This window comes from Lates calcarifer, linkage group LG5 (assembly GCF_001640805.2).
Source record: "Lates calcarifer isolate ASB-BC8 linkage group LG5, TLL_Latcal_v3, whole genome shotgun sequence".
In the NCBI taxonomy this organism is placed as follows: Eukaryota; Metazoa; Chordata; class Actinopteri; family Centropomidae; genus Lates; species Lates calcarifer.
Window position 1 is genome coordinate 12038259 of NC_066837.1, and position 15510 is coordinate 12053768.

Sequence of the window (15510 nt, forward strand, 5' to 3'; positions counted from 1 at the left end):
CTGCAGATCAGTTGAGTCATTGAGACAGACACTGTGCCAAGGGACAATAATCAAACAAAACTGACATCAGATCAGTTTATTTCCCCCGAACTTTCCTCAGACGGAGGAAATACGTCACTGCGTCGCCGGTGACGTGGCTGCTGGGAAAGCGCTTCCCGGTTGTAGTGCCAGGCTGTACGGCTCCGGGGTCCTCCATTGACCGGAGATACCTGTGCCAAAAGAAACATAAAGAAATAAAGATATATCTCTACCAGTAAACAAAGAACCGAGCGGTTTGTGGTTTTTGTGTGTTTTAAACCAGGTAGCCGGTTAAACCAGCCGCTGACTGATGTCAGACATGGAGACGTACGGGAACTCGCACAAGAAACAGAAGCTGAGCAACGCTGCTGAGAGCTGGGTGAGTTTTCTTTGGCCGAGTTGTGTTAATTCAACACACTGATACATCGCCTTCACTAACCAGCTGCTGACGAGCTAACGGACCGACTGGCCTAACAGCTAGCTAATTAGCATACTGTCCATCAGTCTGGTGTACAGTGAAGCTAGCTCTACGTTGCTAGCAGCACCGAGACTGAAAAGAGGCTCATCAGTTAACTGCTGATGTACTTAGTGTTTGGTTAATACCCTTCCAGCTGTGATAACACTGCTTTTTGACGATTCCAGCATTAGTGCCAACAAAATACACGTGGCTGGGTAACCTAATTCTTATTTAACTACTGAGTACTATTACTCTCATTAACTAATTATACATTAGTATTTGTATTTGCAACCATCAAGGATAATAATGTCACATTCATACATTGTAGTTTTCCTGAATCCAACAAGTATCACAAACAACAATACCAGACAAACTCACAAACATATGCAGCTGACACAGTTTAACCAGTCTCGTCTGTTTTTTGTCAGTCGATTAATAATTTCAGTCATTTTTAAAGTAAAGATGGCATCATTCACAAATGTTTGGATGCACTGACTTTTGTGAAGAAGACAAGAAGAATGTACAGGGTTCTGAATGCTTTGGGGATTCTAGACTATTCATTGGATAAAACAATAGATAATGAAAATAGTACTTGTATGTATAACAACCTACATATCTCTGGGCTGAATTGAATAAAATTAAATAATAAATCTGCATCATTACAGGGAATGCAACGTGCAACTAATGTCACCTATCAAGCTCATCATGTCAGCCGAAACAAGCGTGGGCAGGTTGTGGGCACAAGAGGAGGGTTCAGAGGATGCACTGTGTGGTTGACTGGTAGGTTATGACATGTTACCACACACACAGAGTCTCCTTTATAAACAGCTGCAGGTAATTTAATAGTTGTTTGATAATCCTATTGTTTTTTCCCCCCATGTGAAGGTTTGTCCGGTGCAGGAAAGACCACGGTGAGCATGGCTCTGGAGGAGTACCTGGTGTGTCACGGTATCCCCTGCTACACCCTTGACGGGGACAACATCCGTCAGGGCCTGAACAAGAACCTGGGTTTCAGCCCAGAGGATCGGGAAGAGAATATTAGACGCATTGCTGAGGTGGCCCGCCTTTTTGCTGATGCTGGGCTGGTCTGCATTGCCAGCTTCATCTCTCCCTACAGCAGGGTAAGTGTCTCTCCACAGAAAACAGTTGAACAAGAGAAACAGATGATGACAGGGATAAACGTGGCTGGCCTTTCTGATACTGTAGTTGTCATATCTGTCACACAATCTTTATTGAACTATATGTTAATAAAGTCTGAGCCTTTTGTGAGCTGTTTTGTGCCTGGCTTTAAGGAAATTAGCATTAACAGGCTAATGTTTTATACCACTGTAAAATTCACATCTGTTTTTTAATTACTTTATAGATCCTGGATTGATATTGATGCCATTACTGATCATGTCATTGTGTTTCATCAGTGTTTTGCTGAAATTGACAATACCAGTCCAAACCTTATATTTGGAAGTAGTAATCAGGCATAATAAATTAGAACATCTCAATTCTCTTTCTGAATTCAAAACATACCAGGTTCAGTGAAGTTGCAGTGAAGTTACTATGAAGGACTATGGTGCATGATTAGAAGTGCGTTTGTGTTTCCTCTTTGTTTTTTTTCTGTACTGTCTTCCACTATAAACCAACTCTGAGCTATGCTTGCTGCAGTAGGACCTAAGTTATTGGTTAATGCGGTGAATGGTGTCTTCCCATTGCAGAATACAAAGTCTTTTGTCACGAAACCCGATGAGCCTTAATAACTTAACATACTGTCTTCCACTGACTTCTCTTTGGTTAAAGTCACACCTATATCGCTCTGGTTTTTGTCTGTCAGGATCGCCTCAATGCCAGGAAGATCCACGAAGCTGCAGGACTGCCTTTCTTTGAGGTGTTTGTGGACGCTCCACTGGATGTGTGTGAGCAGAGGGACGTGAAGGGACTTTACAAGAGAGCCAGAGCCGGGGAAATAAGAGGTGCAGTATCATCTAGTACTATTGATATGAGATGCATCAGTAGAGCCAGGGCCTCGGCTTAGTACAGGCCAGGGTTCATACTAATTGCTCAAAATCATATTTTGTTGAGAAACGTAAAACAAAATATCTAAGTGAAGACAGTACATACAAATCTACAAGTAAATACATCACTTCTCTGACTTCACTCTCTGCTTTTTATGTCAAGTCTCAAAGAAATGACAGGGACAAGAAAACTGATGCATCACTTTTAGAGGAAGTGCTCCTTATCACATTGTGTTTCACAGTTTTGCATCAGTTCTGTAGAACAGAACAGCATTTTTTAAAGTTTCCTTTTGGTTTGAGTGAGGTAGCCGAGTCATTGTTTGTTAATGAGATTGAATTCAGTGCTGACCTGTTCTCTGAAGCTCTACTTTAATTCCCTAAGAAACATGAAGACTTGTCATTGGATAAAGTAGGTATCAATTATGGTTTTGTGGTTATTGATTTAAGGGTATTTCAAGAGGGCTGTTAAGTGTTGTGATAGGACACCTAACTCCATGCAGTTTTAATTCCAGATATATACAGTAATACAGACCAAAAACAGACTTTTCATGTTGTTGAATATTTTTTATATGAAGTAGAGCTCAGACTGTGCGTTCTATTCTCTATACCTGCATTCAGGTTTCACTGGGATCGACTCAGAGTACGAGAAGCCAGAGGCTCCGGAGCTGGTGCTGAAGACCGACTCCTGCAGCGTGAATGAGTGCATACAGCAGCTCATTGACTTGCTCCAAGAGAGGGTGAGTGGACTAGTTATCCTGCTTGGACATGTGTAGAATATGTTTTTATTTGCTATTTGTGTGATGAATACAGACTTGAAGTTCAGACTTGATGCATAAAACAGTGCTGTCATCCCTTTGTTGGCCACCAGGGGGCAGTAAGGCCTCATAATTGTGTGGCTGTTGATGTCACTGTGTCTACACAGCTATCATATAAATCAATATACCCTTTGTAAATGGGGGAGCCCCACTGACGACTTACTGTACAGGGTGTTTTCTATTGATTTGTACAGAATAATTAATTTCCCATTCATCTCTGCAGGATATAGTTCCTGTTGATGCGTCTTATGAAGTGAAAGAGCTGTACGTTCAGGAGAACAAACTGGACCTGGCCAAGGCTGATGCAGAGACTCTTCCTGCTGTACAGATTGGCAAGGTGCCTCTGATTTTTAAAAATATTTTGTTATCTTTAGGCTAAAAACTGAGCAATTATTAGTCCTTTTTCTATCCACTGATTATTTTTTATTTAAAGTGTAGATATGTGAAGTTATTCCTGTCATATGTAACCTGTGTGACTGTGTATATGATCCACAGTTGGACATGCAGTGGGTTCAGGTGCTGGCTGAAGGCTGGGCCACTCCCCTGAACGGTTTCATGAGGGAGCGAGAATATTTACAGTGTCTTCATTTTGACTGTCTGCTGGATGGTAAGATGTCATTTATGTTTTTAAGGAACAGAAAAATCTTTACATTTCATTGAAATTTAGTCTTGCTCTACCTGAGGAAAGACACTAGGTGGTGATGATTGCTTACAAAATGGATTACCCAGAAGCCCACTGGTGACTTTCTGTGTGGACATCACAACATATTTTTTAAAGCAGCGGCTTAAGTGCAAATGTTGCTCATGTAAACCAAATGTAGTTACACTGTATTCTTATTTAAAAACAGTGAGCACCTGGATGGGTTCTTTGTCAGCCTGTCCTTAGCTTATCTCTTAGTCAAAGGGTTAATTTGTTAGCATCTGTAATTTGCTGTTCTCAGTATTGTGTTAATTTTATCTGTTGAACCCTCAAATGTGTCTCCACTGTTCCACTCTTACATCTTTAATGTATTCAAATAAAAACTGAGCACTCTTGATTAAATGGAGCGTTAAATTAGATTAACAAACTGCATGTGTCCCTGCAAGCTGCAATGCATATCTCTCGCACTGTTGAATGCACTTACAGGCTTGAATAAGCTTTTCTTTTGTGCTGAAGCAATTCTCCATTATACAGCAGTGATGTGATGTACGACTTCGCTGAGGTGGCAGAACGACACGTTGATATAACCAGGAGTGAAGCTGATTTAACTGTAGATTTTCAAGACTGATGATGTTGTTGTGTATTGTGTCGATGAAGTAATGATTCTGTTCACACCGAGGTCTCAGGAATGCCTCCAATTTTTTGGCTCTTTACAGAGAACAAATATCATATTGGGCGTAGAGTCTCAGTGTAATTACAGCAATTTCTCATGTATTGTTTGAAATTCCAAGAAAAAGTCAATTTACTTTTATTGCCCATATGACCACTCAAACCTCACTTTTGTGTTGGGTTGCCAAATATTTAGTTATATACACACACACAGTAAAATGAAAAATATATCAAACAAATTGAAAGTTAACATAGTCCATATTTCAAGTTGAGATTTTGACAGGAATATATTACACCCTCTGTCCTCACTGAAGGATAAAACCATTGAATTCTCACAATTTAAAATGAAATTGCAGATGATTTAAGTTCTTTCCTCAGGAAGTGAGTTAGTCAGAGAAACTGAGCTGGCTGGAGAGAGGCAGAAATATATATTCATATGAAAAGTCTACTTTGCTTTTTGCCCTGGATCAGAGAGACGCAGAGGAAGAGGCCTCTGTATTGATTGACACCATACGCCACCATTTGTCCATTTTCACTTCCTCCCAGGGATTTGACAGTGAAACAACGATATCACAGTGAGAGGATTGATTACCCACATGATAACACTAAAACTGGTCCGGAAGCACAAAGCTGCATGTTTGACTAATCAAATAGTCAGTAAAAATAAACAGAAATCTAAATTCAGGTTTGTGTCTCACTCACTCGGACATTTGGCAGTCCTATGTGTGTGTGTGTGTTTTATTGAAACCATCTGTAAGCCTTACACTGTGACAGAGGGGACCGGGAGAGGGTCCAGGGGGAGGTGGGGGCAGCACCAGTCAGCGTCCCCTCCTGTCTACACCGCATTTGATCTGATGTGATGTGAAAAGCGTGCCGTTCCCAACGTTTTCATCAACCTGGATGGCAAAATGAAGCTGCCAACACGACGCTGTCACTGCTCAGATCATAAAATGAGAAAGGGTCAAGCTGTAGCTTAGCTGAAGAGGGGGATTTTTCTCTTCTAGCTTCTTAAATTGCAGCCTTCAAGACTCACTGTAGCCTGTGGTTTAGCTGTATATTCCACATTTAGCCCGAAGAGGTGCAACATTGGAACTTTACTAGGATGGTTGAGCTGTAACCTTTGAGCTCTTTAACCTGCTGTGTTTGTAGAAAGTCTGCTCTCAGAATGGTTAATATTAAATGAGTCTTGTGGAGATTTCTTGTAAACAAACTAAAGTTATGTTTGCAGTCAGCATTTTCTCATTACAACACATTGTGTGTACCTTTAAGGTTTTCATAAAACTTTTGAAAGTTTCAAATTGTGCATTGTTTATGTCAGTCTTCGCTAGCTCGTGGTTGTCTTCTTCATGGTGCTTGGTTGTGTATTGCTACATTTCGAGGTGTGTTTCTGCCTCCAACTGTCTATCAGTGGAATAGCTTAAAAATGGTGGCAGGATAGAGTATTGCATTGCCCGCCGTTACTCTTTGCTCTGTTGTACTGCTAGTGGTCAAAATCTCCTTTAATATGGAGTGGCTTAAACTAGAGGATAGTGCTGTTTGCATACTCTGCCAAATAAGTAACTTTTCATGGAAAAATGTCAACAATCTCTGGTTTTAGATTCTTAAATGTGAGGATTTTCTGCTTTTCTTTGTCATACTTGAAAGTAAACTGAATATCTTTTGGGGTTTTTCACCATTTTCTAACACTTATTTCTGCATTAATGTGCCTTTTCCCCTCATAAAAATTGTTTTGTTTCTCCCCCGTCCTAGGCGGCGTCATCAACCTGTCAGTGCCTGTGGTGCTGCCAGTGTCTACTGCAGATAAAGAACGTTTAGATGGCGTGACAGCCATGGCCCTGGTCTATGAGGGCAGACGAGTTGCCATCCTTCGCAACCCTGAGTTTTATGAGCACCGCAAAGAAGAGCGCTGTGCTCGCCAGTGGGGCACCACCTGCAAGGACCACCCTTACATCAAGGTAAATTTCTGTTATGACATGTTCAGGGTTATAGCTTTTGTTCTCTGAAAACTGAATTTGCAGTGTAGGATGATATAGTACTGGACAGCATCTGCAGAGCTCCAGACGATCTGTCTCACTGTGCTATGTGATAAACACTCTGCATGTGAAAGCAAACTGCCTCCCTGGATTCTGCAGTGATAGAACACAGATCCGCGCTGGCCTTTTCACAGTGCTTATGGAAAGACTGACTAGGCTGAGAAGCAGAGCTTTTCTCACAGTCTGTCAGGACGCCCAGTGTAATCACTTGATCTGTTTGGTCCACCCTCATTTTGCAGGTGTTATATTTGGATGCTGAGTCTCTCTCCTCTCTCCTCTCTCTCTCTCTCAGCCTCCACTAAATGCGTTTTTAGATTGTATTGCTCAGCTGAACAGGCTGTGGAATCCCTTCCAGCTTCTACCTTTCCGCTCACACAACCTTTTCTCCAAATATACTCAGGAATTGTTTCCATCTGTCTCCCATCGCCTGCTGTGGGGCTCAGGTAGACTCGGTGGCGAGATAACGTCCTGAAATGATCCTGCACACCCTGCGGAAAGTGGCACTGGCTTGTAGCTGGAAAAGAACAGAACTGTGTGGTGTTGCTGACAAAGACAGATGTCAGATTGACTTTTTATAACTCCGTCTGTGTGAACTGTGCAAGGTTACCTTTAAAAGCTGCTTTTCTGGCTAATTTTAAATCTCATTGTTTTCAGGATTAGTGCAGTTGGTCAGCCACTTGCATATTGGAAAAGATGTGAGACAAAACAAACAGTAACCTCTGTGGCATCTGATGACCTCACTGGCTCATTTTAAAGCCCTTTGCTGCTAAAAATGTTGGATGGAGATTAACTTGAACACCAGAGAACAGCTGTCTCAATATTTCAGCGCACTTGGCAGTCATTTTTAATTTAAGGAGATATCTTTTTTTTCTCTCACCTTGTTTATGATCAAATCTGGCTTGGTAATATGTTTTAAGATGCATTAGAAGCTGCCAGTTTCATAAATTCGTACCATGACTCTCCAGTGTCAACACCTGATGCCTCAGCACTGGCTTTAAACACATGCTGAGTACTCTGTATTTCCACAACTGTCGTTCTTTATCCACTCTAACCTGTCACAGCCCAATGTGTGTGTTCAGCTTGCTGTGATTAAGGTGTCACTCATTAAAGAGAGTGTGTGTATGTATTCATAAGTGTATGTTTAACTCTCAGTACCGGAACCAGTCTGTCAACACACCTCTGAGCTGGTAACTTTTTTTTTTTTTTTTTTTTTTTTTAAATCCCGTCTCTCTCCAACCAGAAACGACCTGCTCCATATTACACGTAGTTAATCCTCTTTTTCCTGTTTACCTGTCAGTCAGACAGGAGCCCCCTTCATGGGAAACCATGGTGTAGTGGCTGTTTATTTGGCAATGACCCTTTCACATGTAAAGCTACAGAGCACATGTGTATTTGTAGGCCTGCTGCTTTGATATTTTCCGTTCACATATGTTAGGAGAATAAATCGTGACTTGTCAAAGAATAAGACTGTTAAGCATCTTTTGTGGCCCTCCTATCTCAGGCCAGAAGCGGACAGGTTGGATTAATTGAAGCGTAGAAAACAAATCACAACATGATCCTTCTTGCAGCGGAGCCAAGTGGTTATTGATCACATCACGTAGACACCTTTACTGCTGACAGTGTTCTGATTTTTATGTATTGTTTGCCAGATCAAACTGAAACCAGTATGTTTGTAAAGTACAGGTACCAAAGAGGTTTTTTTTTTTTTTTCATATGATAAATTACATGACAATGAAATAAGTGACAGAAATTGATTTTTCTTTCTTATCAACTTCCAAAACCGGCTTTTCACAGTGCCTACACACTTCAGGTTTCATTTGTGGCCTTTTGTTTTGAGTTCTTGCGGTCTAAGTTCTGGTGCTGTGCTTCTTTTATTGCCGGGCCTGTAGAGAATTGTCACTTTGTATCACATTAACATCCCACAGGCCAGCGTTTTCAGTAACTCTAGCTACGGTCTCTTAAATGCCACAGGAGGCAGGCGAAAGATTTTGCCTAAAACAATAGCAGTCTTTGGATCCGGGGCACTTTGGTGACATTGTTGGATTAATCTCGCGAGGGGAAAAAATTCTCTCCGATGTGGTCATGAGCTCATCACCAGGTTTTATTGTGGAATACAATCTGACTTTGTCTCTGCTCTGTTATTGAAATTAAGGTAGTAGATGAGGCCAGAGGCAGAGGAGAGGGCACGCCACGTGGGGACTGTGATTTATGTCGCTGTGTCCATGTCGCAACCGGGTAATAACTCGGTAGTTTTATTAGAACTCACTGGTGGCCTGGTTCCAGCACAGTGAAGTTTTTATGGACCACAGTGTCTTAAGTGTGGATTATTTTTGAGTTGTGTTCACTGTCATGATCACTGTGACTCCCATTTCAGATGGTGATGGAAAGTGGAGACTGGCTGGTTGGCGGAGACCTGCAGGTTCTGGACAGGATCTACTGGAACGACGGACTGGACCAGTACCGACTGACACCCACTGAGCTCAAACAGAAGTTTAAAGAAATGAACGCAGGTACGGACCTGAGTTCTGTCAGTCCTTGTTTATTTTCTGTCAGAAGTATACCGAACCGAGGATATGAGAGGTGGTAATGTCACAATATTTATAAACTGCTTTCATTTTTTCTGTAAAAGGAGAGGAGAACAGTGGGGTCATCCGTTCACCTTCAGTACGTTTATTTTTTGTTTAGACTTTACCAGAGAAGAAAGGGAGTCACAGTGGAGAAAAGCTCTGGTGTGATTCAACCCTTCACCAATAAGAACACAGGCTTTGTGTGGTTTCAGTGGCTGGGCACTTAGCTGCTTGATTATCTCCGGGTACATTGTGGCCCCGTGTTTGTCTTGTACAGATGTGTTTGGTCTCATTATAACAAACCCCTTCTTCTTTCCCCTCTCTCCATTCAGATGCTGTGTTCGCCTTCCAGCTCCGCAATCCGGTCCACAACGGCCACGCTCTCCTGATGCAGGACACCCACAAGCGTCTGATCGAGCGAGGCTACCGCCGACCTGTACTGCTGCTCCACCCCCTGGGAGGGTGGACCAAGGATGACGACGTGCCCCTGCCATGGCGAATGAAGCAGCACGCTGCCGTGCTGGAGGAGGGTGTCCTCAATCCAGACTCCACCATCGTTGCTATCTTTCCCTCGCCCATGATGTACGCCGGGCCAACTGAGGTAATCATTATGAAGAATATTGTGTTTTCAGTTACATGATTGAAGTTTCTTTATAAAAAAGGCATTCCTGAGAATTGACAGGGACCAGAAAATGTGAATGCAGTACCAAGTAATGACAACAGACATGGGGAAGAGGAGTGTCACATACTTTGTGTCTGCACATTTTTGAGTGTGATAAATGGCAGGAAAGGGGATTTACAATTGTCTTGAGGCGCTCTGTTTTAGTGTTTCCATGCCATACGCAAACCTCTCCGTGTGACTGAGCGTAGCTGTGTAGCTGGGAATCTTTTAATCATTCACTTATGATAATGAGAAAGCTATGGAGGAAATTATTGAGAGCAGATTGGAGGCTGGTAGATGTCAGACAGTGAATTACTTCAGTTTGTAATTCTGAATGGGAGCTGTAGAGTGAGACTCAGCTCCAGCTTTAGTGTCATTGTTGTGACCTTATTTACCCATTAATACACAACATATACCCTCAGTCTACCTGTCACTCAAACAGTAAAAAAAAAAAAAACCCTTCTACTCCGAGCCAGTGTTCATATTTGGCAGACTGTTGTTGAGCTTCCACCCTGAGCAGAAATCACATGTTTTCTAATCTAAAAACCCTGCATCCTGAAATATACAAACTACTCAGGCAAGAACATTATTCTAATGGCAGCAGTATTAGTAATTATCAAGAAGTAATGTGGAGTTTTAGCAATTATTGATAATGAGAAACAGAAAGGGAACCTCTGTGCTTATGGTGAATGCAAATTCCTAAGGGGAGCAGTGGCTGGAGGCTGGCTTCCTCAACTCTGAGGTAGCCTAGGTCTGTTAAAAAGACGTACTGCTAAAAGTAGCTGTGACTTTTTTTAAAACTGACTTTACATTTTAAGATTTCAGCTAATCTTTAACACTTACCCATACATTTTTTAAATAATATTTTAAGTTGTAGGGAGATATTGTAGAATGTTCAATATATCTTTCTGGGAAACTTCCACACTGGACTAACAGTAGCGTGAATGTCCAGTACTCTACATAAGGGGCTCACGGTCTATCCACTATTAAAAGACCCTCAACACCACTGACACATTGCTCAACTAAAGCAACAACAGGGCGGAGGCTGAGCACAAACAAAACAAAACTGTAAGAATCTTTCAACAGTCTGTAAAATAGAAAGGATTAGAGATGTTTCAGAACTGAGTGTATAACATGTTATTTTCCTTGTAGCCTTCCAAAAAAGAAATGCTACAGAGGTCTTCTGAGTGTTTCTTCAGTCTTTACAATTTCTATTTTTCTCCACAGGTTCAGTGGCATTGCAGAGCTCGGATGGTGGCCGGTGCCAACTTCTACATCGTGGGCCGTGACCCTGCGGGCATGCCTCACCCTGACACAGGGAAGGACCTGTACGAACCCACTCACGGGGCCAAGGTCCTCACCATGGCTCCGGGCCTCATCACATTGGAGATTGTTCCCTTTAAGGTTGCTGCATACAACAAGGTCAAAAGAGCAATGGATTTTTATGACCCCAAAAAGTGAGTCCTTGTTCATGTTCTTATTTCATTTGTTAAAACCTGTAAAGCGGCAGTGCTCACTCACACTACATTAAATAGGTTATTTGTAGATTTAGTCCAGAATAATACCTCACATGTTTGTCAATTAGAACCAGCAGCCTAAACAGAAACTACATTCGCTAAATTAATTACTCATTAGGCCTGTCTTGTTTAAAAACAAAAAAACCCTTTCATCCATTCTCTTTCCTCTCTCTCCTCTGTCTACAGTAAAATGCAGAGCCAAGAATAACAGGAATTGTTTTTCTTTCTTACACAGTTAAAAAGGTTTTGTGGATTAGTTTGAGCTTTGATGTTGCTCAAAAATTACAGAGACCTGCTATTAATTAAAGTCTGTGTACGGACACTGCACATGATGACTAACAAAAATCATGCAATCTCTCTGCCTCTCCTCCGGATTTGATGCAGCCTCCACCATCAGGTTATGCAACTGTAGCTGTGTTTGGCCAGGAATGTTAAAACTAAATATGGCCAGGCTAATCATAAGATTTGCTTTGTTTTCCATGATGCATATTTATGACGTTAAACCCAAACTGAATCATTGATCTGGAACATTAAGTACTGCACTGGAGAGAGATAGCAGGGCTTCTAAAAAAATATTACAAACTATTTATTTATCTTGGCTTTAATATGATGACATGACCAGGTAAGAAAAAGCAGTTTCCAGCTCTGTGTTTAAAACAGTTTGATTGGCTTGTGAAAATCTCCACACTGTTCATGCTGAACACCACTTTTTTCCACATTAGGATAAAAAGTTTAGTTATCTAAACTTAATTTGAAATGTTCTGTAACATTAACAGTAACTCTCCAGTTTACATTTTCAGGCTAAAGGCAGGAGGAAACTAAGGCTAACTAAGGTTTTAAGGCTAAAGCTAAAGAGCAACTGCAGGAGAATAACTGGATTTCCAAAAGTCTGTAGTCGTCACTCAGTTAGATTTATGGCATTCCATTCTCTCATGCACGCTGACAGCGCTTTGCCAGAATTTCAGGAAGAATATCAATGCTAAGCCTAATCACCAGCAATACCTCTCAGCGTAATGGCTGAGGTCACAGCAAGCTGTTTCTAATTTGACACTGTATAAAAATGTTCTGGGAAGAATTTGCCTGGAGCTCCTTTACCTCACGCCATGTGAAGTGCGAGGTCGTCTTCTTCTTCACAGATCCTTAATGTTTCAGAGCCACAAGATGTTCCGTGTCATGTGAGAACAATTAGAAATGTTACTCCATAAACAGCAGGACTCTCTGAGCCTCTCTGAATGTGAGCTCAGTGGAGATGAGTGGAAGTGTCTGCTAACAAGATGTCTAAGAACTGTCCTGATTATTCCTGACATTCGACAACGCTGAGTGAGGATGTGATGAACTGGTGCCAGTGCTCTGCTCAGCCCTGAGAGGAGAGGAAGACTGTCCTCGGCTGCTCGCTTCAAATAAAGTTGCTCATATCTTTGCTGAACCAGGTGAACTCGGTGCACTGAGAAACTGTGTGTCAGAGAGAGAGGAGAGGGAGTAGATGTCAAAAAAGACAGAAAAAAATCTACAATCCACAATCTTATCATCAGAAAGTGATGATATCACATTTAGTTTGGTGGTTTAGCAGCAGTAAAGTAATAATTCAGGTTCTTTAACTTGTCTTAACTGTTATTAAACAGATAATAAAGGTATAATGTATTAATTTACAGGTATATTGGAATCAGACAGTGTTGCATTTAGATGCAGGAGTAGAGTGGATGCAGGGGACACCAGAACATTTTTTTAAACATAAATTAGGTCTGTACTCACATATAATTGAAAAATTTGACATAAAGGATTTTAGGAGGAGGTAGGATTTTAAAAATGTTGGTAACAAAAGGGGAAAAAAAAGATCCTGGCAGAGAGCAGAGTAGTAGTAAAGACCCATAGAGTCGTATAAATCATACATCTACTCCTACACGTTGAATTTGAAGAATCCCTAAATGCTGGGGGTCGGCTCCACTGGCTTCACTTTCCAACCACTGTTGAAAGAGCGTGCTGCTTCTTACTGGACTGTCACAGCATCTCTCCAGCCACAGAGTGATTTGGTAGAAAGGCAGCTGCCAGAAATGGTCAGCATGTGAAATGCAGCGTTTAGCAAGATAAATATCCCCATACACAGTCATCACATCTATTTTCACTGCAGGGATGTGAGATGTTATACGAGCTTCGCTTTGGTTTGCAGAAATGCTAAGTGGGCTGCCGGTATGCCTCGATGCACTTGATTCCAAAAGCAGCAGGCAGTTATTGTTGGCTCATATTTGCTGTTCTGCTGATAAGCATCTCTTTATTGATTGAAATATGTCTGTTACTAAAAACTGTTCTTTGTTTTTTTTTTTCTTTTTCTATTGCAGCCATCAAGACTACGATTTCATCTCAGGTACACGCATGCGTAAGATGGCTCGAGAGGGGGAGAATCCTCCTGATGGCTTCATGGCGCCAAAGGCCTGGGCTGTTCTCAAAGAGTACTATAAGTCACTGGAGAAGGCTTAAAGGTCCAGTCTGGGATGAAAGAAAAACGGGAACATGGTGGTTTCTACTGATGTTAAAATGACGAATGTGGGGACCGCTCAGCTACTAAACCCTGCTCCAAATTCTCTCTGTTTCACTTTTACTCTCAACTGTCACTCACGAAAAACTGGTCTCTGGTTGTTTTTTTTTTTTTTAGTCTTATCACATTTGTGTTTTAACTGTATGTGCTTTATTTACCTAAACTTACTCTGTGAACTGTGAAACATAGGAGGAGAGGTCCACTCAGTATTTTAAGAGAATGAACAAAAAAATAATGTCTTCATAGTAGATGTTTGTGTTTCTCACTAACTTTATGACTGTATATTCTGATTACTGCTTTACAAAAAAAATACTGTGTAAAGGCATTTAAGGATTAAGATTCGTGTGTAAAGTACTGTTGACCAGTACTGGAATAGTCGGGAGTGAATGTTGAATATTCGTGACGTCCAAATTTGAAACAGTTACTGCACCTGACTCACTGCTGAAGCCCAGACCAGCTGCTTTTGTACTGTACGTTTGGTTTGTGGCAGTTGCTCAAAAATTTGGTGTACACAAGTATTTGATGTAAAAGTTGAGTGCCTTGGTCTTGAGAAAGTGAATTCACATGATGTCTTGTTTGAATTAGGACACACACACACACACACACACACCTGCTTCTTGTCCCACTTGTTGTTACACTGACATGGTCCAGTAGTTCATGAAATGATCTGCAAAACAGATCAGCATTAAAGATGTTTTTAACAGGATATGCAACCCTAACCTTCCTAAACTTCTAGGAACACTTAACATTTTTGTTTTTGTCATATTTAGTATATTTATTCTGTTTTTTGTTTTTTTTTTAAACTGTGTTGTGCATGTAGTTTTGGTGCTCTGAGCTTTTCCCTCAACGGTCTTGATATTTTGTTGCGTTTTTATCGTCTGTGTTTTTTTGTTTTTTTTTCCTTTCCTCATAGGTTGCTAATATTTTCCATGTGGTAATTCATTTTTAAGAGTTGGCCTGTATAATCAGATGGTTGATGGTTACCATCAAGGGATCAGATTTGTAATCTTCCTTGTCCAATAAACCATTTTTAGCAAAAAGAACAATTTGTTTACTTTTTTCTTTCTCTAATCTTTGGCTTTGTTACTCACAGCACGGAATGAGTCTTTTTTTCTTCTGCAGTTTTAAATACAGAACATACTATCAAAGAATTCCTCTTAATTTTAAATGACAGCACTGAATTTCATGTATTTTAGAAACTCAATTTACATTGATGAGATGTCGTCGACTCTCAGCTGCCTGTGATCTCTCTGTGACACAGCTCATATTCTGACAACTCGATCGCTCTAAATCTCTTCACGTCTTTGTGACTAACTCGCTTCAAGTGCACTTTGTCGTCTACACTAAGGGTGCGCTCCTCAAAATTTAATTTCTCTGGTTTCCTAGGCCCTGTGTGTTAGAACTTCTGTGACCTCCCAGTTGGTCAATCAGCTGTATATTGAATGAGACAGACCCTCTAGTGACCCCAATCAGACACAGACACACTCACACACTGTATGCAGAGAGCAGCAGCAGCAGCTGGCTCCCAGATGCAGAGAGAGTGGAAGGTACAGGGTTAAAAACAGGCCCAGAAGAGTGGCTCTGTCAGAAATACCCT

The 15510-nt window shown here is 41.2% G+C and overlaps 1 protein-coding gene across 1 annotated transcript; it reads left to right on the forward strand.

Annotated features, from left to right (window-relative positions):
* The first annotated feature begins 124 nt into the window (after positions 1 to 124).
* papss1 (3'-phosphoadenosine 5'-phosphosulfate synthase 1) lies at positions 125 to 14959 on the forward strand. The gene is made up of 12 exons (XM_018684148.2): positions 125 to 397; positions 1141 to 1255; positions 1361 to 1596; positions 2298 to 2436; positions 3097 to 3215; positions 3517 to 3630; positions 3789 to 3900; positions 6352 to 6557; positions 9010 to 9145; positions 9535 to 9803; positions 11091 to 11320; positions 13717 to 14959. Exons 1-12 carry the CDS (start codon positions 329 to 331, stop codon positions 13853 to 13855), a joined length of 1884 nt encoding a protein of 627 aa, XP_018539664.1. The 5' UTR covers positions 125 to 328; the 3' UTR covers positions 13856 to 14959.
* Positions 14960 to 15510: the final 551 nt, after the last annotated feature.